At 42.3% G+C, this 23,239-nt stretch overlaps 1 protein-coding gene across 1 annotated transcript; it reads left to right on the top strand.

Annotated features, from left to right (window-relative positions):
* The first annotated feature begins 9,127 nt into the window (after nt 1–9,127).
* On the top strand, nt 9,128–22,650 carry CREBL2 (cAMP responsive element binding protein like 2). Its single transcript, XM_080354912.1, has 4 exons — nt 9,128–9,317; nt 19,308–19,505; nt 20,626–20,773; nt 21,508–22,650. Coding segments are annotated over exons 1-4 (363 nt in total). The 5' UTR covers nt 9,128–9,302; the 3' UTR covers nt 21,510–22,650.
* The last annotated feature ends 589 nt before the right edge of the window (nt 22,651–23,239 follow it).

The raw sequence follows: 23,239 nt of genomic DNA, 5'->3' as shown, positions 1-23,239 counted from the left end.
ATAAACGTGTTGCAGAGAAATTTGTCTCAGGGTGCTTCTCTGCACAGATTGTGTCTACATGGTGAGAATCAACACTACTTTCGCAGCGACTCCAACCTGTCTGGAACCGCATGTCCTTTGCAGAGATTTTTTTGTATACCAGAGGTTAAATGAGTTGCTCCAGGTACATAACACAGCAGCACTTTTCTAGGATTCCTGGATGCCCCATGACACATCCATTAAAAGCAGTAGTCTGCTGCCAAAACTGATGCGAGAAAATGAGAAATTGAGATAGATGAGACCTCCAGTGTAACTCACAAATTACGGTTTCATTCTTTGAATTGATGTTCAGGAAACCAGTCACCAGCTTCAGTGGTGAATCACCCATTCTCTCTCGAAACTAGGAATTTAAAAAATCCTTTGTTTTGTTTGGACTTCATTTTAACAATCCCAACTGACTCCAAGATAGGCTGGGTCTGATTGCTAGTTTAGAGCAGCTAGAGATCTCATTCTTCAAGAGTGTATCTGCGCTGCCTCATAGCTGCTACACTCAGTTGAAAATTATGTCCAAGTAGGAGTCAAATGCTGACAGCAGAAAGCAGACAATTGCAGCTTGGCAGTATTCTAAATTTGTGAATCTCTCTTGTGCCTGGCCAAAGTGTATGTGGGAGAGGAGTGAAATTGGAAGAGATTCTGCCCCTAAACCTCCACATGGAGCAGAGCTGATAAGAATCCGGCTTGCTTTTTCAGTATGTCTATCTGCAAATAGCTACAGCGTAGTACAAACAGACATAATAATCCAGTTTATTTTGGACGATTGATTAATGGGAACATTAGTCATATACTCAGTGCATGACATTTCCTATTACTTGTTCATATCATTTGAAAGTTAAAGGATATAAATACTTAGGAATTTGCCACCAGTTGGGTTGCCACCTGTCTGCTGAACACATTAAAGGGGGAAAAGGGTGAGTTGTATTCCATTTAAGAATGCTGTAGCTATCTGAGGGACTCTGAAAAACATTTCTGACACTGTCAGGGGAAAATTTTCCATAGCAGTCTCAACACAGATTCAGCAATAGGGCAGAGGAAGTTAAGAAAGACAGAGGTGGAGGGAAGAGAATGAAGCAAGTTTACGGTGCTCTGGGGTTGACGCTTCTTTTGATAAGACAAGTCACTAGACAGCTAAAGACAATATATACGCAATTGAAGAGAACATTTAGCAAACAGCTGTCAAACTGTAGATTCATCACTTCCTTTGTTAATGTTTATACCTGACATTGTAGCAGTTGGTTATTAAATAGCCGATTTGCGTGAAGAACTGGAGGTGATTAAAAACAAACAAACAAACAACAACAAAACAAATCCATAACAAACACACACACAAATCCCCCACCTGCATTTATTTTTGTAAAATACCTGTCAAACTGATGGCAAAGCTATTCTGTAGCATGACATCACTTGGTCCTGTGAAATGACCACTGACGGGTATATTCACAGCATCTATAATTAGCTACTTACCTCCAAGTTTCAGTGATTTCGGGCAGCAGACTGATGTAAATGCTTTAAATCAGCCTCTGGAGATGCCTTTGAAACCAAGCAGACTAACACCTAACATGGGCATGAACACTACATACCTATGTAAGGCTTTCTCCTGCAGCTTAACCTGGGCCTTAAAATAATGGAAAACTCATCAATGTCCTATTTGGAAACAGATAGCTGTGGATCCCAAGAGATCCTGGGGAGGATAAAAGCTCCTCTTGCTATAGGTTTACTGCCCTTGAATTACCTCACAGCATCGTTTAGCTCTTTTCTAGAGATATTCTCCAGTAGACAGGAACCCCTAATGGTGCCTTGTGGAGTGTTATAGAGGGGAGCCATTCAGGAATTAATAAAACTCTAATGTACGCTCCTCCTGGGCCTGACAACAAAACTGTCAGGGAAAGTGCAGGAAAGAGCCACAGTGCCACAGGGACTTTCTACTGCATGCAGAACCACACAGCACCATCTGACCATGATGGTATCTCCGTCTCTGGAGACATTCAAAACCCCCCTGGACACATTTCTGTGTGATCTGCTCTGGGTGAACCTGCTTTAGCAGGTGGGTTGGACTAGATGATCTCCAGAGGTCCCTTCCAACCCCAACCAGTCTGTGATTCTGTGAATGGTTCGTAACATAAGACAGAGGAGGCATAAATGGAGTACACTGTCAGTCCCCAATTCTGGGGGGACACTATAGTTCCCAGTCCCAAATTCTCAAGGGAAATCCAGAAGTAGAAGTTAAAATAAAGACCACCTGCTTAAAATACAAGTAGCTTGATTTCAGTGGGTACCAGTGTTTCACAGAGCCCATTTCCTTCTTCCCTTGTATCAGTCTTGTCTGAAATTTGATTAACAGTATTATAACATATAAAAGAAAAAAGTCCACAGTGTGCTTTTTGATTTAAAATACACTCCATTTAGACAAGGAGAACTCCCTCCCACATGTTGTACTTTAACACTTTTTGCAAACTAGGAATTATTTTCAAATTTTTATTTTATAATTGCAGTCAAACAGTCAGCACAAATCAGTTATGTTTTCAAGTCAGAGATAGTCTGGAGCTTACAATTATTGTATATATATTTATGTGTGAATGAGAAGGAGAAAATTAGTAGATATTTATGTGCATTTGTAGCCAATTTTCTTGATTGTTACGTTTTTCATATGATAATTTGAGAACTAGCAGCCTGAATTGCAAATTTAAATGCCGTATGTAGCAGTGAACTTGAGACTGTGGTGAAGAGAGTCAGAGTAGCAAAAGGCTAAAAGTGCACTAAATCCTCAAAAAAAAATAGCTGTATTGTGCTGCACCTCTGGGGGCATGCCCATGTCTACGCCAGGCTGGTGTCACATTTGGGCAAAACCTGGTCCCTCATCACAAAGTGGAGTAGTTTGATGTGACACGGCTTCTGCCAGGAGCGTGCATTGAGGTTCTCTTTGCATGGAAACTGGGCAGGAGAGCAAGGCTCTTACCTGGGTCTCACCCAGATACTGGGTGTAATCAGGGTCTATGCCTGACTGAGGAGCTTAAGAGAGCTTCTGGATCCCTCATTTTAGTTGTTACCTAAATTACTCCAAAAGCTCAAGGAGCTGTTCCAATTTGCTGTGAGTTGCCAAGAGGGAAGCATGGGAGTATTGACATTCATTTTTGGGGTGCCAATGGAACTTCCCAAGTAAGGTGACAGTGCATCAAGTCATGTGAAATTAGAGAGAGGTGTTCATGAGTACCTGCATGTTTTTAGTGGGTCACAAAATTTGGCACAGGATGTATCCCCGTGCAACCTCACGGAAGTGTAATGCAAAATTCGATCAGCCTGTTCTTCATAAATACATACTTAGAAGTAAGTTGCTCTAAAACAAGCTTACTCTGGTGAATCAAACCATGGTAGCTCCAGCTATGTTAAGAAAGTGTTACCTGGTATTGTTCTGCTCCTTTCATCAGACCCACGCTTGCTGAGCGTGATTGCGTCCACCTGTAACTCTGCCAGGTGCCATCATGGCCATGTTTGTCAGCAAAGGTCAGTCAGCTCAGCCAACTCAAGCAAAGGCTCATTCAGAGAGGTGGAGAAGATTGTTGGCCAAGGGGAAGGGCAGGAATAGGCAGGGGAACAGAAAACTTGGTGGTTGTTTCAGGAAATATCGGTGGAGTGGGAGCTCTGGGACATCAGGAAGATTTTGAGAGCTGGGGAGAAGGGTCTCTGCTTAGTTCTAGATCTTTCTGAAACAGTACGTTTTTATTTCCCCTGTATGGATGGACATGAAATGAGTTTGTGTTATCCAGGAGCGTGTTCTTCATTTACATCCAGTTAATAGGACACTTTCCGTGGTGCAGCCTTTGCTCCTGTAAGTAACTTCTGTTCACATAAGCAGTCTCACTAAAAACAAATCCCGTTTAATGCAAATACAAGGCTCTTCAGCAGTTACAACAGTAGGAAATCCACTATGCTTGAACACAGTTGCAAACCAGAAGTTAGCTGATACAATGCTGACTTAGATGGAGCAACAGGTGCAGACCACGGCAAAGCACTATATTAGATGACCTGACCCTTCACATGAAACACAAGGGCATCTCAACAGGTAGTCAAGGTCATCATGGAAGTCCTCTGACCCAGTTACAATGCAGATCCAGCTTGCCATACAAGTCCTTTATTTTGTGCTCAAGCTGTGCAGAAACCTTGTTTGTGCCCTTGAAAAGACAACAGTATCAGACACAGATTAGTAAATCTTTTGAGTGCAAGCACAGCCCATGCCATAGAATCTGGGTCTGGACAAAACTGTTTCAAATTATTTTAAGTGTTGTGGAAAGCAACCAGAAATACTCTTAGCAGAATGGCCAGCTATAGGCAGCGGATTTGGGCTGTCTCTAATAGGTATGCATATGCAGGCATAGTTGTTTGCGTAGGCCAAAGAGGAGAAGCACGTTGCAAAATATCTTAAGAACAAAAAATGACACTGAGCTGAAGTGGATTTTTAAACCAACAATATGCTTTTTTACTAAACCAGTTGTGCATAGCAATCAATGTACACAATTAAAAGAAAAAGACTAATCCTGCTGTAAGTTCACCTCAAGTATTTCATGAATTTCACATGATCCACCCACTTTTTTTCTGTACCTCTGCAATTACCATATCAGCAGCAATAATTCTCTGTTGTTCAAGTGCCAGATACAACATGGCTCTCACATTCCTGAACGTGGCATATTGTTCTGCTCTGTTTGTTTGTTGTTTCGGAACAAGATTAAATTTTATTCACTTGCGCGCCACATTGAGCTTTAACCCACTCTTCGTCATCTTCTTTATCAGTGATTTGTTTGTCTTGCTCTTTGGTTCTCTGCTTTTTATATTTAGTTTAAATTCTGCATGAAATCTGTGTTATTCAAATGTGGTTTTGAATCATTCCTAGTTTTCCACTCTTATCTTATTTGGAAATATCAATCATATGCACGAAGTATAGGAGCATCTGACTTTTTTTTTCTCTTTTCTATTAGCTAGCTAGAAAATATGAAGTACCTCCTTTCCAACTGCAGCATGAGCATTTTCATACAATATTTTAATTCACAAATAGTCTATCCATTCAGCAATATAAAAGCTTTGTGAGCACTCCTTAAAGATTTTGCTTACATGGGAAAGTTAGTTTGGCTAGATAAAGCTGTCATTTTCCCGTGTATGTGTGTGCACAGGACAAGAGCTGATTACTCCAAATTACATTAATTTTGAGACCATTTTACTTGAGAAGTTAATTTGCAATAGTTAAACAGGAAGAACTCCCCTTGTATATGTGACTTCAAGCATCTGTAACTTCAGAAGGCGCTCAACTTGTCACAAAGAGAACATTTAGCAAATATGAGAGCTAACTCCTTATCAACATTGATAATACAGAGCATAGCAAGTAGTCACAGATCAGGCTCCCAGTGTGCTGTGTTTTGTTCAGACATGAATTAGATTTTAAAAACCAGCTTTCAAAGAGCTTGTATTTTAAAGAGAATTTTCTTCTAATCATGCCAACAAGGTGATTAATCACTGTACTTGTTAGCATGTCCTGTTCATATATTTAACAGGTCTTTCAGAGCTTTAGCATATATAGGGTTTTTCCTAATGTAAAAACTGTAAAAAAATCTGGTAAACTTTTATCATAGTTATATAAGTGATGGTAAGATATATAATATTAAGTAAATAAATATTTTTGTCACTCCATTGACAAATAATTTAACTGATGGATATAAATGACAAGTTGAAGGTGTTCTCCATCTCAGTATCAACAGAGTCTAAAAACTGAAAGACAGAGAATTTCTTCATATATTTCCAGAAATGTTTATTGGGTATCAGATTAAAGGATATAGGAAAATGCCATTTCTTTATTGGTTCTACAAAAAAGGGATTGAAAGGCGCACTCTTTTTGTACAATCTTTCTCCACATCGCAAATTATTTAGCATCTCTATTAAAGCAACTGGCATCTTGGTACAGCTGGAAAACAAACAAGAAAATATCATAACTGCATCCTTGTTTTCCCATCCCTATATTAACTGATCTCAAAGGCTCTGAATCTGCAAAGATGCCACGAATGCATGGTGGAGCAATTTCAGCAAAATGCTGCATCTTAATGCCAACAGGCTACAAAATTTATTCTTATTCCAGGCAGACTTTCAGAGGAACAGATTTCCATTTTCCCAAATTAAAACATTTACAGTTCTAGAAAGGGAGAATAAACACCTCTTCGGGATGTGTTGACATCACTACAAATATGAGCACATGGTGTAAAAACACCCCATCAGCTATATCTTTATTTAAGTCACACTGACATAAGCAATCATTTTTAAAGTATTGCCTGATCACTGAACTCAGTTTATTTATATATCTCAAAGACTCTCTGGATCTCAGAAGCACAACCCTTCTTTTAATCTATATAATTCATTTGAGCAGGGAATTGCCAATAGTTACTGTGTAAGACAATTTGTGCCATTGGATTTAATACAAGGTAGTGTTTCCTTGGTGTGAGTCACTATGGATTAGCAATAACACCATGAGGATGTCTTGGAGAATCGCATAGGAATGAGCATTTGCTAGGAAAAACAGTAAGCTGCAGTTAGTGCGAAGGAGTTTGTCTAGTATACAGACCATCTGCCCCTACTTAAACCAAGGAAGTTTCACTTAAAAATTGGGATTCACTTGTGAGTCTTTGGGGGTCAAAATGGTGACCTGTTAGACAACATGAAAAAAAAGAAAAGCCTTGCTGGGTCAGACCATGGGTCCATTTAGTTCAGTGTTCTGTCTCTGGGAGTGGTGGGAGAAGACACTTCTTAGAGAGCATATGTGAACTTGGCCTTTTTCTGTGCTCTGCTCCTCTTTTATATCCCCAGTATCCAAAGCTGTTAGATATTAGATTAGGGATGGTGGAGAATGCATCTCTTTAGTACCTCTTTATGAAACATAAATCTGTTTAATTCTTTTTTGAACCTTCTGAACTCTGTTCCTTACAGTATCCTGTGGCAGTAAGCTCTAAGATTTCATTATTTGCTCTGTAAAGGACTTTCTTCTAGCTGCTGAAATAAGTTTAAAGCATCATAAGCGTGTGGGCTATGTATGTGCATATATGTAATCTTCAATTCCATTCACAACTGTTCTTTCTGACTGACTGCCATTCAATTTGTATGTTCATATTCATCTAGGAGGACAGCCCAGTCATAGTGGAAAAACAGACTGAAATGAATATTTTGAGTTTTTCCATGCTTAAATATGGAGGCTCTTAAGCATTTAAGCAGGGGCCTTGTGCTTACCCTGGTCAGAAGCTGAGCGCTCTGCTTCTTAAGTGATATAAAGCAGAATGGGTAATGTGGGGTAATCTAGTGGAAGGAAAATATGCAGCTGTAACTTTAATTTGCTGGTTAAAAGGATCCTGGCCTTTCTGAATCAGCATCAGGGCTCTGTCTAATCTCCTTCCTCCACTCATGTTGCAACAGAGGGTTGCTTAAGTGAGCTATGTTGGCTCTTTGCCACTCAATATTTCCCTTCACCAGGGAAACCCCCAACTGGCTTCTAAAGCCATCTTTATGGCCCCAGGATAGTGCCAAAGGTGGTATGAGGCACCTCACCACCTTCTTCAAGAATTTGATGGCACAGATGGGGGAGGGGATCACAGGAGACAACACAGGCAAGCTCATAGCAAGCTATTCCTTACACTTGATTAGCTGATGACTCCTGCTTCACATACTGATCATCCCTGCTTTTTTTCTTATTATATTATTTCAGGTGCAGAGTTGCAAGAACTGATTCATCGGTTTTGGACAGGTGAATAGGAAGCTGTGCGCAAGCTGCCTTGTCTTCAACAACTAAAAAGCATATAAGCTTATAGAACAACAACAACAAAAAGCTTCTAAAAGTGCTTTCTCTCTGCCATCTAGAAACCATATCCCTCCAAGAGGAAGGTCTGTGATTCAGGGGGAAAACCCCATGACAAATCCTTCAGCCTTAACAATTGCATGTGAGAGATTAAGTCATGGGAAACTCTTGTGAATAGAGTTGCATGAATAAAAAGAAACATGCAGCAACATGAAACACACCTGGCTTCAGGTTTCGCTGCAAACTTGAAACATGGACCACATTATAGAGCTGTTTGCAGGGGTACGCGTGTCTTTTGAGTAAAGAGGGGCTGAATTTCAAGGGACCCGCTGCGGGTGGGGTGGCACAGCTTGGCTTTGCGTCAGAAGCGCTCAGCGTTAACCTGGTCTGGTGTGTGTCGAGATGAACAGGAGAGGAAGCCTGGTGCTCTCAAAGGACTGCAGGGACTGCCACTTTAGGCTTGGGGTGGCGTGGGATCTTACCGCGCTGCATCTGTGTGAGCAGGAAGACTCAGTTGTCACCACCGGAACAGGCTGCCCAGAGGCTGTGGAGTCTCTTTCCCTGGAGACATTCAAAACCCGCCTGGACACATTCCTGTGCAACCTGCTCTGGGGGAACCTGCTTTAGCAGGTGGGTTGGACTAGGTGAGCTCCAGAGGTCCCTTCCAACCCCAGCCATTCTGTGATTCAGGAACTCAAAGGGCAAAGCAAGGCAAACAATAGCAGAAAACTTACATATCTATATGTATATTTGTTAGTTTGGTTTTTTGAATGCTCAAGCCATTACACAGCTGCTCAGCTGGAGCCTTGCCTGCCCTGTGACCATCCCCAGAGGCTGCTGCTGGGCAGGACTGCGGCCGGACCCGCCGGCGAGCTGGGGCCCGGAGGAGGCGGCGGTCACAGCAGCGGCGGGAACGACTGGGGTTTAAATTAGGGCTCAGAGCTCGACAGGGCCTGTGCGAGAGCCAGAAGCGACAGCTGCCCCCTCTGAGAACTGGGGACGGGTACGGGCAGCCCTGGGGCCGCGGAAGCCGCGTGTCTCTACCGGGGAACATCCCACCCGCGGGCAGGCCCTAGGACCCTGCTGGGAAATGTAGTTCTCCCGCCCAACGGCGCAGGGACCAATGGCCGCGCAGCTCCTCCGGCTCGCCCGCGCAGGGTCTGCTGGGAGTTGTAGTTTGTTCTCTCCCGCCGCCTCGGCAGCTTCCAATGGCGGCGGGGCAGGGCAAGACTACTCTTCCCAGCTCGCACCGCTCCGCCGCCACTTCCCCGCTCCCCCCTGCCGGGGCGGGCAGCTGTAAACAAACAGGGCGGCGGGCGATGGCGGCGGCTTTGGGCCGCGCTGAGGGTCTGTGAGTGTCGGTACCCGCCGGGGAGGGGGCAGGCGGCTCCGGTGCGCTCCCTGCGCAGGGGCTGCGGCTGTGCGGGGTCGGGGGCTGGCGGCACACATGGATGACAGCAAGGTAAGGGGCTGCGGGGCCTGCCCGGGGGCTGGGGCCGGTTTGGAGCCGAGGGCAGGCGGTGCGGGGAGCCCGGGGAGTTCAAGCTCTGAAAGGTTTGTGAGTGTGTTGGATATTAGGAAAAAAAATCTTCACGGAAAGGGTTGTCAGGCACCGGAACAGGCTGCCCAGGGAAGTGGTGGAGTCACCATCCCTGGAGGTGTTTAAAAGACGAGGTTCTTAGGGACATAGGGAATATCGTGTCCGGTTCTGAGCCCCTCAGTTCAAGAAGGACAGGGAAATGCTGGAGAGAGTCCAGCACAGGGCAACAAAGATGATGAAGGGAGTGGAGCATCTCCCGTATGAGGAAAGGTTGTGAGAGCTGGATGATCTCTTTAGCCTGGAGGAGACTGAGGGGTGACCTCATTAATGGTTATAAATATGTAAAGGATGAGTGTCATGAGGATGAAACCGGGCTCTCCTTGGTGACAACCAATGGTAGGACAAGGGGCAGTGGGTACAAACTGGAACACAAGAGGTTCCACTTAAGTATGAGAAGAAACTTCTTCTCAGTGAGGGTGCCAGAGCACTGGAACAGGCTGCCCAGGGGGGTTGTGGAGTCTCCTTCTCTGGAGACATTCAAAACCCACCTGGACACATTCCTGTGTGACCTCATCCAGGTGTTCCTGCTCCAGCAGGGGGGTTGGACTAGGTGTTCTTTTGAAGTCCCTTCCAGTTCCTAACATTCTGTGATTTTGTGTGACATGGTTTAGTGCTAGAGTTAGATTATGGTTCGACTCGATGATCCTGAGGGTCTTCCAGACGAAATGATTCTATGATTCCATGTAAACCCCCACAAAGCCTGTTAACAGGCAGTGAGCTGTGAGTGAGGTGAGTGCTCCTGCTAAAGGCTTTTGAAGTAAATTCCTCTGCAATCTTTGTCTCTGGAAGGCCTCTGGTCACTGCTGGCGGGACGGAGGAGTTGTCCCCTTCTTTCTCCTTGCCGGCTGGAGCAGTGGAGCACGGCACTTGGATGGTGCTTCTGGCTTCTCCTTAAAGCTCCAGGTGTGGGCCAAAGGCTGGATGCAGACCAGTGATCTGGTCTGGTGTGGTGGATTGTACTCCTATAGCACCCTCAATTCCTTAGATCAGGAGGGTCAAACTCATTTTCACCGGGATCACATCAGCCTCACGGTTGCCTTCAAAGGGCAATCCTAAAATTACATTTGTACAGTCCTATTTTAAAAGGTCTGTATAAACTAAAGCAAATAGATTTAAGGCTTCAATTTTTGAATGCTAGATTTGGTTTTAATTAACAAAAGAAAATATTTGTAATAACCTACTAGATGTGAAACTGGTTTTGAGAGCAACAGAAAAGTAAAAGGCTTTCAGAATAGAATCAGAAATGGTGTGTGGCTTCTTTCCATTCCATGGCAACTCAGTAGCACTAGTTTCACCAGTTTCCGTAACACTAGTGGAAACTCAATAGTTTGCACTCAATAGCTGCAATAATATATTAACTAAAACGGGATAAAGCATTCAGGCACTTTTATGCAGCCTTTAGCTTTTTCAATACTTCTCTCTGACCCTACTTATCCTCCAAACTGTTACACACGAACACATCTTCTAATCAGAAATACCATAGAAATTACAGTATACTTCTCCTCCACACTTTACTTGAGCAACTTGAAATATTCCTGTTAGCACAAGCAGAAGAGGGAAATGCAGGCATCACAGGTAAAATCATAAATACCTCAGAGAAAAGTTATTTTTAAAACTATGCTGTGCTCTCTTCTGCAAGGCCCATTTGTTCTGTGCACAGAGAAATCCCAAAAGGTGTTTTCTCTAACCATGGCTTTATTGCAATGATAATCCTGTAATGCAGGGGTATCAAACTCATTCAAACACTGCTCTCTTGCAGAGTAACGTGTATCATACATGCTGCATGTGTGACCAAGCGCCGGCAGGAGCCTGGGGATGAGCTCAGTGCTGCTGCTGAGTGGAAACAAAGTGCCAGGCTGGGTAAAACAAGGAGGTGGGCTGCATTCGGTCCATGGGCCGGGTGTTTGATACCTGTGCCTTGGATAAATAGCAGCTACAGGTGAATGGTCAGGTACTAGGGTAGGAGCTTGGGTTTTAGCCTTGCAGTGGGTGCTGGGGCTTTGATTCTTCCTGCATCTTCTCATGAGAACAGCTCAGTGACATCCCTGAAGGTACAGATCTTTTGTCTAAGCAGAGCAAAACATCAGAAGAAGCATAAGGAACACCTCTCCCACCTCCTTGCACCAGTGTGCCCTTAAAGTAGGACCTGCACGGCCAGCATGAGGGCTGAGAAAAGAACCGCTGTGTCCACTCAGTGCAGTGTTTCATGACTGAAATGCCCGGTTGAGTTTGGGTATTTTAGCTCACTGGAGTGGTGATTATAGTAGTGTCCTGGGTTTTGTGCCAGAGATAGCTTAAGATCCACACTTGAGGGAGGCTGTGAGGCAGTTGTCTACTGACTCATAATAAGTTCTGAGCTTGGCTTCAGTATTAAAACTGATCATGTGGTGGTTGTGTGCCTGTGGTACCTTATCCACTCTCAAGCCATCTGGTTTTCTTCCTGCATGAATTTTACTAAAATAAAATCATGCTGCCTGTGATGATGAGCCTTAATTCCTTAATTCAAAGGGGAAGAAAAATACTTGATGTCATTTCTTAGGGAATAAACCTAAGAAACTGAGAAGTGATCAGTAATTTGGCAGTATAAAGGATCACAGAATGGATTATAAGTATAGGAAAGGTTCGTGAGGATTTGCCAAATTAACATATATACCGTTTGGTTTTATTGAGGCTTTGTCTAAAATCTGCAATGGAGGGTGGGGAGTATCTGCATCGCTGAAGTCAACCAAATGCTCACAACTCTGAGAACTGCTTGCAAGTTTATGTAATTGGGGCAGTAGATTAGAAGATCTAGAAGATTTAATTCTGGAGGCATATATAGTTTGTATTAGCTGATTCTTATTTCTTTTAGTGTTAAGAACACTTCTTTTCTCCTGTATTATAATGAACTTACTTGTAACAGATAGTTTCCAGATTTTTAGTTTTAAAAATAATCTTTGATCTCTTGTTGTGTTTTGTAGAATCCTGATAATCTGCACTTTTTTTTTCTGAAACATTTGTGGATGCATTTACTAAATAAACCAAATCATTTTACCCACTCAGTAAGACAGGTCTTTGCACTTCTTTTTTTTTTTCCTTAGAAAAACTGATGTTGAGTGGAACATTTACTCTTCCTATCTCCAGTCTCAAGTACGGTTTCCTAGTATGATGTTTTTATTTCATACTTACCGCTGAGACACGTGTGAGGACAGCAGCATTGAAAAGGGTCCTGCCCAGAACTACTGGATGTAGCTGTACCCAAGGACAACTTTGAAGGTCTTTGTTACCTCAGCAGGTTTTTCGTTAGGTGATAATCTTGGGCAACACTGAATCTTCATATCTTCTACTGAAAATAGCTGATATTGGTCAGTGAGTGCCTGCTGCTCTGAAAGGCTTCACTGTGGCTGTTTTGAAGGGCTGCGGTTCCTTTCAGAGCAAGTTGATGAGGCTGCAAGTTGCCCTGAGGATTCGGTGGCTCCATGCAAGAGATCCTGTTTCCCTTGGGAGGGCTCTTCCCGTTGCGTGTTGCTGTGTCAGGGCGAGGCAAACAGTATTTATACCTCATTTTATAGCGCGGTCTTGCAGCTTGAGCCAGTGTGTCCTTGAAATCTTCTAAAAGTTCCACTGAGTCATGGTTTCCTCCTTACTGAGAGGTTTGGCCTGTGTGATTGGAGAGTCTTACCTGTGAATTGATGGAGTGTGACTGTGAAAGGAATTTGCTTGTAAAAACCCAGGTAACTAGATTATTTTAGTAGTGATGTAACCATTCTATAGCTGCGTACACCCAGGCTCAGCATTTTCATCTACGTGATGTAAAGAATTTATAGTTGGGCTTGTGGCCTGTCATGTTTTCCCTAATTTGTGCACTATAATTTAGCCTTAGCTGGTTTAAGAGAGCAATCGAACAATGGTTCCTCTTAATGTATTTCCCAAAACATGAAGGAAATAGTAAGTAATAAAGGTAGAGGTAGAATATCTGGACAAACATCAGATCTAGAAAACTTTCATGTTCTAGTTTTAAAGGATGTGCTAAAATTATACACACAAAAAAACCCCCAACCAAACCCAAAATAAGCCCTCTTATTTCTCCTAAAGAGCTGCTCTGAAACTGGGGCTTGTTCAGATGCTCGTCTCACTTCTCCCTGCTGTGGTTTGAGCTGCTGGTTGTGTAAGGGAAAGAGTTTAGTGATGTAGCTGTTCCTTGTCAAATAATCTCTGTTAAAATAACACTTATGTACCTCTGAAGTATTTAGACAGAGGAAAAAGGAGAAATTCTTTCACTGTGATTTCAGACTCTGTAGGTGAAATTACTTGGTTACAGAACTACATATAGCCGATTATGTATTTATTATATACATTGGGGAGAAGGGTTTTATACTAGGGTAAGAAGTATTTTTCACATTTGTGTTAGTTGCTAACTTGTCGCTAACTGTCAAAATACAGTTCTATGTAGCTAACTGCAATCTTTTGTATTAATTATAGAAGTTTTTATAGGGTTCACTGTCAATACTTATGTAATTAACTTCTCAGTTTATAGGCAGACATGAGAAATTAAAGAAATCTTAACATTATTTCACTTTTTTGTTATTCCAGTGAAATTAAAAGCAAGCAAACAAAACCCAAGCCAACAAGACAAAAAAGGTTGGGGTTGCCCTCTTTCATTGCAAATATTCTTGTCTTGTAAGGAAAAGATAGCTTTAGTTTCAAAAAAGTTAGATGAAATATGTTTTTCTTCAAAAATATGCTTAGCTGAGTCAAAACATGAACAAGTGGTGTATTTTGAAGAAATGATTAATTTTTAGGATTAATTTCTGTTGACAGATCTGTTTAAGACTTACCAAGTGTTTGCTTACTAAATAGCACCTTACACTTCTGGATCATTAGTGGACGCATTCTGTCTGCCAGTGAAAGTTAACTAAATAATCTGTATTAAGCATCTAAAATGTCATGCAGCGGAGGAATAACCAGCGTACTTTCTAGCTGGGTTTTATACCGTTACTGTGAATGGTATTCTGTGACTTAGCAGATAAGTTAATCACAAATCTCATAAAGTTAATTTGATTACTGATTTTTAGAAACTGTTTGCAAGCATAAATAGGTTCCTCTCCCCTCTACTATAATGAATGCGGTGCTTAAGTTTGTTTTTATTTCTTGGTAATCATTTTTATAGTTTTATATAAATTCTGTAGATGATCATCAGCTCTGTGCTGAATTAGATCCTTCAGCCATGTGCCTTCAACCTCTAACACAAACAAGAGTCCACTTAAGATGATTTCCTGAGCTGGATCTCAGGTACCAGTTCATGGAGCACTTAAGAGCTATTTATTTCACTGTGAGTGAGCTGAGAGCTGCTGGAAGATCCTGAACTGGTCAATGTGATCAGCCCTGCTGATCAGCAGTGCTGAACAGTGCTTCACATAACATTTTAATCTGCCAAACTGTCCAAAACGTGCAGATGTCATGGTGAGGCTAGCTTTATCAGTTTTCTGTCTCAAAGGCTCAGTTCCTTGGGGTTGTGAATGCCAGTGGCAGTATTAGGTATGTGTGTCCTTCCAAAGGAGGAGACCCCTTCATGGTGCAATCTGGCAGTGCTTCTGTAGAGGTCTGCTGAATCCCTTTTGAGCGGGGAGAGGTAGATATAAAAACAATCCAGAAGTCTGAGGGCTTTTTCTATATCCGGGAAAGTAATGGAAACTGTTTTGAATTCCATCTGAAATAATTTTGTACCTGAACACTGATGCCATGCATGAATGATGTTATGATGTAAGTACTGTGTTAAAAAGGGAGGAAGTTATATTTTTCTGTTTTCTGAAGTCTAAGTGAACTGAAATAGGCCCTTGGTCAGATTTCTCACAAATGCATGTCATTAATATTTCTATGACAAATTTTATGATTAATGTTGTTCTTGGTCTTGATTGCACATGACTCTGTGAAAAAAACCAAATGCCTACTGCTGAATCCTAATAGATGCCATCCCTTTATAAACTCCAGAGGAATATGAAGGTCATTAAAAATAAAAAAAGTTCTCTTTCTTGTTTTCTCTTGGTCTGCTGCCACATTCAACATCAACTAGCACTTCTGCTTTGTCTTCTTTCTGTCACATCAGCATAGCAACTGAGTAGGCAAACAGGAGCAGAAGCCAGGGGAGATACAGTAATGTGGGATGCTGGCAAAGGGTTTATCAGGCCTTTTTTTCCCCAGCTGGGTTGCTTGAGGTTACAGGAGGAGCTTCTAAATATTGGTATGGAAAACCTGTTAAGGATGCAGGATTTGATTAAATCACCTATCAAACTAACTGTGCAGAGTGATGCCTAATTTTATGGTGAACTCCCTTTCAGGAATCACAAAGACAGTGTGAGGCTTTGGGGGTGTTGTGAAGACAGATTATTAGGGTCTTGCTGCTTAAAGTCAGACTTAAAAAGGACAGAAGCTTTTCATTATTTCCATAGTCCCGGTGGTTAGAGCATTGGCAAGCAATGGCCCAAGAGGTACAGGCCTTTTTCCTCCCATAAGAGAGTTTGTGTGCAGGGCTGCTGTGCTGGTAAAAGATCTTGGGAGAGAGAGATCAATTAGTACACCTGCCTAGAGAAAGCTCTCTAGGGTGACTAAAGGGAAAGCAGTTAATTGACTATAGGGGATCCAGAATGCCATTTCAGTGTGCAAAGCAGTCTGCACTAATTTCCTTGCAGATTACAAAGTGCCTTTAACTGTTCGATGTCCACATCTCTAGATCTGTCCATAAAAACATGCTTTTAAACTCGGAGCTTGTACAAACTCACTTGATACCTTATTGACGTAAAGATCCACACTCCCTCACCCTTTGTACGTCTTCTGTGTTGATGATCCAGAGGGTCTCTTCCAACCCAAAATGATTCTGTGGTTCTGTGGTATGATCCTTACCTAAAAAAGGCACCAGCTACATATAAACATATGCAAGATGCTTTAAAATAACAGGTACTTGAAAAAACATTATTTTGTGAGGTTGTGGTGTTGGGTGCATTTAGCTGGTGTGAAGCTGTGCTGCTTGCGGGTGTTTTTCATTGCCGGTGCCTGCCCGAGGTGCTGCCTTTGGAAAACTTGGGTGCTATTTGCAAGGAGCTTTAACATGCTTGTTGTGAGAAACAGCCTGGTAGCAACTGTTCAGCTGACGTTCTGGTGCAAGGGCACAGCTGTGGTGTGCTCCTGTGCAGGTCTAGGACTCGAGTTATTATTTTGTTTGGTATGCGGTGTGCTGGGGCTCTGACCCACAGCGCTAGCCCACTCTTCTAGAGGGTCAAAACTCTTGAGTGGTAAAGGGTTTTTTTAAAGAGAGCTGGAGTGTATGTCTCTACAAGAGCTTATCTAGCTCTTGAATTCAAAGATTTACTTTGAACTACCTTGCAATGGCACAGAAAAGCCTCAAAGTCTTTGAGAACCGAAGTACTTTGGATGTAGTGGATAACGGAATATCTATAAATCTTTCAAGTGCAAGCAGCAGTAGTTAGCAAATTGTGAGTGCCTATAGCCCCTCCTGAGAAGACCATGTGTGTTTCTAATTCCTGCTGAGCCAGGAGTGTAAATCACACCACGCAGAAACAGGAGTGTGGTTCTGTGAGAGGAGGGAGCTGTGCTTGTCACCCCTGAAAGGGGACAGTCGCTTTCCTTTCTTTGGAGATTCTTTCCCCCTTGGCTGTGGCTGGTTAGTTTTATCCTGCTTCAGTGAAGATAGTATCTGAACAAGAAGATCTTAAGGAGAACACCTTGGTGGAATTAATGAATTATTCAAGCTGTATCCAGCAGTTCAAATGTAAAAGAGATTGATTTTTTTTTTTTCTTTGCTTTTCTAAATGTGTCATGTTTGTTTCATTATCACTAGATGTTCATTAAGTACTTTCTGTTCCTCCATTTGCTTATGGTAGGCAGCTACTCGTGAATAAATTAGGAGAGGCAGTACAGAGAGGGTAGGATTGTGTTGGCATGTGATTGTTGACTCACTTTCCAAAGAAAGAATAGACTCAATTGTATAATCTAATTATTATTTTTTTTTAAATTCTAGCCCATCAGTTCACTATGTTATTGTTTTTATTGAAGCCTACTAAGTTTGTGGAACAAGTGACTTCTTTGAATGTCAAAGCCAACTTATTTTGTAGCATCACACAGTAAAAAGTGCCTTTTTAGCGACGAACTCTGGTATTTTGAACACTGCCTATTAGACAAAATGTACCATACACAGTATGGTGACACCCTGAGCCAGCAGTGAAATTCTTTTACGTAGGTGTGTGTGTTAGGTGTGTTTCTCCACACCCCCTCCATTCAAACAGTGTGGTCAGAATGCAAATAAAGAGAAATCCTCACTTCAGAGGGTGTGTGGCTGATGTAATGCTTACAGGGTGATACTACCTGATGGGCAGTGTACGAAGTTTCATACCGTATTTAAGACTTTTCATGTGCCATGCTCTTGTGTTAAGAGTAAAATATTTGGGTGGAGAAGCACAGAATAAACATTAAGGAAACTATTCTATTTATTCATAACAAGAGAAGCTTTCAGACCTGTAAAAAAGGAGCCATAAAGAAGAGGGGGAGATGATTGAGAAACAAATCTGTGCTCCATAGGACAAGAAACTGGGGGGTTACATTTCTGCAAGGAAGATCTAAATTAGGCACTGGGAGAGTTGAATGCTGGGATTGGTTGTATGAGAAAGCACGAGGAGATGATTTTCCAGGCTGTGTAATAATGTTTTGAAGGTAAATATGGCCAGCGTGGTTAAGTACAACTGGAAGAGAGGCAGTACAGGTAGGACTTAGTGTAACTGACTTCCCTGTTTAGTAAAAATCCTCAGAAGATTCCTTTGAAAGAAATTGGGACTGAGGAAGCTCAGACGGCTAGTGAATAATTCTGACAAGTTTCATCTTTAGAGTAGGTTGAAATTGTGGTTGTCGATTGTAGCAAAATGAAATTTTGTTTTATACTGATATAAATGAATACTTTTTTTCCTTCCAAATTAAAGTGTTAATCTCCAGAATGTAATATTTCTAGAGCTGACAAGTATCTGGGCAGGGTTTGTTGGTAATATTAAAGCAGTTTCACTTCAAGTTGACTATCATGTCTGTCTCCTCAATGTCCCAGATATCTTCCCAGATGTCTGAAGTAGTGTGTGTGGTTTGGGGCTCCCTAGTACAAGAGAGAAATGGAGGCTCTGGAGAGAGTCCAGCAAAAGGCTACTAAGATGAGGAAGGGACTGGAGCATCTCTCCTATAAAGAAAGGCTGAGAAGGCTGGGACCATCTAGCCTGGAGAAGGCTCAGGGGACCCCATCAGTGTGTTCAAATACCTGAAGGGTATAAAGCAGATGGAGACATGGTCACTTCAGTGGTGCCCAGTGCCCGGAGCAGAGGCAGTGGGTACAAACTAGAAGACTGGGGTCTGTTCGAACATCAGGAAACACTCTTTTCCTGTGAGGGTGGCTGAGCGCTGACAAAGGTTGCCCAGAAAGGTTGTGGAGTCTACATCCTTGGAGGTATTCAAAAGCCATCTGGACATGGTCCTGTGCATCAAGCTCTAGGTGGTCCTGCTTGCACAGGGGGGTTGGACCAGGTGACCCTCCAGGGGTCCCTGCCAATCTCAGCCAGTCTGTGGAGCTCTTCCAAATCAGATTAGTAGCATTTACAACAGGACTGCTTAAGCACTGACTTCACTATAAAGTCATATCTCTCCCTTTTGTTTTTGATGGTGTCACTGAAGGCTTCAGACATCAGCCCACTTATTTCGTCTGTTGCTCCAGAATCAGTGAAAGTATATGCAAAATTTCCTACTTGAAACACGTAGTAGGCACAGTGACATGGTCACAGCATTACCTTTGCAAAACAGGATCTTTACTGTACCCTTCCTTTCCAGGTGGTTGGAGGCAAGGTGAAGAAACCAGGCAAGCGAGGGCGTAAACCAGCCAAAATAGACTTGAAGGCAAAACTTGAAAGAAGTCGTCAGAGTGCAAGAGAGTGCAGAGCCAGGAAGAAGCTGAGGTACCAGTACCTGGAAGAGCTGGTTTCAAGCAGAGAGCGAGCCATCTGTGCTCTCAGAGAAGAGCTTGAAATGGTAAGAAACTATCATTTAAGCTAACCCTCAGTTTTATTTGGGACCTGTCCTTGTGGACATTTCTTTTCGAAATCACTGTGACAGAGAGTGGGATTTGGCTAGTCAGAGGGTATCAAAACATCAGTAACGGATGCATTCAGCTGTTTGCCTACTCTGTGTGCTGAATATGAACCTCATGTCATAAGTCATCTGCTGGTTTTGAACTGGAAGCAAACAAAGTGCCATTGCGTATGAGTCTGTCTTTGAAATGTTGGTTTTGGAAAACCTCTGACAGAGGTAGAAAGAGGCAGAGGGTGGAAAGAGATGTGCAACATATATCCACAGTGTGTCATTTCTTCCCGCAGACCTTTGTCTCTGTTGTGGTGGTTGATTCTTGCAGCATACTCTCTGTATAGATGGTTTCACAGCTGTCCGGTTTCCCAGCATGGATGAGTATTTTGGCCAAACAAGCTTCGTTAACCAAAGAGAATGTTTCATCTGGACATACAGACACTCAGCTCCTCAGTGATATTGAGATACCTTTAAGATTTCATTGGAGATGAGGATGTTTCCTTGACCTTGTGTTAGGTTTGTTGGAACAGGCAGGGCTCATCACCACAAATGAAAAGGGTTAGGATTGGGTGGAAAGTCAGCCAACTGACCACAGGTTTTTCAGCATGCTTCAGGGCTTGGCAAGAAGAATTTAAGATGAGGGAACTAGGAATAAGGCACATGTGCTGTAACCGTGCCTTGCACAATCAGAAAGGACCTCTTAATAGTTGATCAGCCCCAGAGTCATGGGAAATATTCGGTTTTAATAGGCCGTGAACTGGAACGGTATTCTGGCGTGCCAGCAGCGAGAAAATGCACAAAGTGTTCCATGTTGTTTAATAATTACAGTATTGTGTCTAGTACTGCCACTGAGTAGCAGTTTATTGACTGAAGCAGGATTTACTGAGGCCAGGTATGCAACCACGGACACGTGCTTAGCTCATTAGTGCTCTGCAGTTTTGTAAGAGGCTTCAGCCCAGTAAATTCAAACCTTAAATGAATATACTGGAAGGTAGAGATTACAGCTTTGTTTTGTCTGCTAATGTGATCCTGGCAGTTTGCTAATGCCTAATGTGTTTGCATATTTCAGTACAAGCAGTGGTGCATGGCGATGGACCAAGGGAAAATCCCCTCTGAAATAAAAGCCCTGCTAACTGGGGAGGAGCAAGGCAAAGCACAGCAGAACTCAGCCAAACTTGCCAAGGCTGGGAAGACAGAAGCAAACAGCAGCAATCCCTGTGAGTATCCAGCCTATGATTAATTCCTATTTTGTTACATCTCTTGTGGTGTAGGAGGATGGCTGTGGTGTGGGAAGAAACATAAGGATGTGCTTTTGGGCACAAATAGTTGATTGAAGCAAAGGGCTTAGTGGGTGGTACAAAGACTCTGTGTAATGTTTACATGGTCAACACAGAAATTACACTAGCTAGGAAGCTGGGCAGTTATTATAAAAGAAGACTCAATCTTTGTGTTTCACCAAGGCCTGCTGAGACCTGTGAAGACCTGAGACCTTCATTTTTTACAGCATTTTCTATTTTCCTAATGCAAGGTAAATGGAGCACATAAAACATAATTGAATTTGAAAAGCTCCGTCAAGAGAACATGATTCTAGCTGCAAGTGCTCAAATATTAGAAATGCTGAAATTGGGATTTCCTATAGAGTCTTCTTTCTGCCTCATTTGTGCTTGTGCAAGGAATGAAATAAAGTTCTTCTGGGGATTGAAAGGTGAAAAGATCACATAATATAGAGTCATATTCTTGATACATACATGCAAAAGAACACAGGGTGTAACATGGGCAATTCTATACCTCACATCTTCTAATTTTGAAATATTTCATGCTACAGGTTAAATTACATTTTACTGTAAGTTTTTAAAAAATAAATAAATTCCTAACTTTGTATTTTTAAGAAACAACGTGAAAGCCACATTTTTAACTGTAACAATCTTCCCCCATGGTGCATCATTCACAGGAGGCCAATGCAGAACCTTCCGCACTGCAGCAGCGATAGCTTGGTAGCTGGCAGAAGAACGCTGTTGTCAGAGAAGTGGATGCATCCCCAGGTGCAGGGGGAAGGATCCCAGTCCGCTGTCTTCTCTTTGCTCCTCCTCACATGAAACTCTTTGATTGTGGTGTTCCTAAGCCTGTGTGGAGTGGGGTTTTGGGGTAGCAGGTGTTTGTGTAAGCAGAGCCTTGTTCTTCCTTTCTCTAAACCACCCTCCCCAAATACAGCTATGGCAGCTTTTGGGCATTCCCAATAAGAGATGGGGGCAGGTTTTGTTATTAGACTGCCTTTGCGGTCAGTAGTCGCGTTGTGGGAGTCTGAGAGGTTCTATAATACAAAAGCGAGAGGAGAATCTCGTAACAGCTTTGCTAAAACAGAATAGAGTACTGTAGGTCGAGGAGAAGGAACTGGATCAAAAGCTTTAAGTAAGAAGGTTTACAGTAATGTAATTTCTAACCTGAAAGATGTTGCTTTCAGCATCCTTTTATAATGTAGCACATCTTTTACATTACTGGGACTCGTAAGGAGAGGTACTAGATCTGTTCCCTGCTTCTGCCCATAACTTCTTTCACAAGATGTATTTCCCATCGCCCATTCTCCTGGTAAGACAGTCAAAGGATGTCCTTCCGCCTTGCTTCCAGCCGTGGAACAACTGCAGGTTCCTCCAACCCGTTGTGCCCTGCTGTCTTTATCTACTTACACTTTGGGCCCTGGTATCTTTCTAGCCTGCAACTTAACATGAATTCTGCTGCGCTATCCCGGCTTCCCAGGCAGGGATAACGCCAAGAACTGGTAGCAAGAACAGGTTGTGTCAGTTTATTATGATGAGAGGTGATGGCAGAAGTCTTGTGGGCTGACTTACTCATCCCAGATATTGACAGATAACCTGCCACTTTCCTTAGACCGCTCTTTCTCCTGTATGAGCAGTTTTTGCATTTATTTGATGCAATGAGGAGAGTAGAGCTCTTGGGATTTTCAGTGGGGGTTTTGCTTGCTTATTCTCTGTTTTGTTTGTGACAATGTCTTTCTCTGTATTTTATAAAATGCATGGAATATTTTTTAATCATGTTTTCTTCTTTGTTACATAGAATAAATATTATAATGAATGACTTTGCGAGACTGAATGTTGCCTTTTTATTGAACTAATTGGGTCTGTTTAGCGTTATTGCAATTCAGGATTAGTCGAAAGCACTGAAAATTATAAAGGGCTGTATTTCAGTGTACAGCACAGGTCTTTTCAGAATTCCATTCTGAGCACTCATATATTAATCCTTAAGGCACGGTTTTAAGTTTATTCTCTAGGCTATCCACACGTGTCCTTAGTTAGCAATTGCTAGAAATGTTGCGTATTAGGAAAGGTTAAGTAACACTGAAGCAGAGATGGGGATGATAGGTTCCACTGCACACCCTGTATTTTAAGCTCTGAACTGCAGTTTGTCCTGAAAGTTGGCAACAAAGCCAATCCATAAGTTTGGGGATTTTTGCTTATGTTGAATGCTTGTCTGTCCTTTTTCTGGATTCTCTGGAGAAAAAAAAAAAAACCAACCCTAGATCAGATGCCCAGAACTGTACTCTGTGAACCTTGCAGTTGGATTTTGTAACATCATCGTGCCAGAAGTTTAATATATTATTTTTGGTCAGAATTAGACTTACGCAGTCTAGTTTAAAATGTAAACTATGTATTGTAATTAAACATGTA

This window comes from Nesoenas mayeri, assembly GCF_963082525.1.
Source record: "Nesoenas mayeri genome assembly, chromosome: 1".
Taxonomy (NCBI): Eukaryota; Metazoa; Chordata; class Aves; order Columbiformes; family Columbidae; genus Nesoenas; species Nesoenas mayeri.
This window is presented reverse-complemented; position numbering and strand designations above follow the sequence as displayed.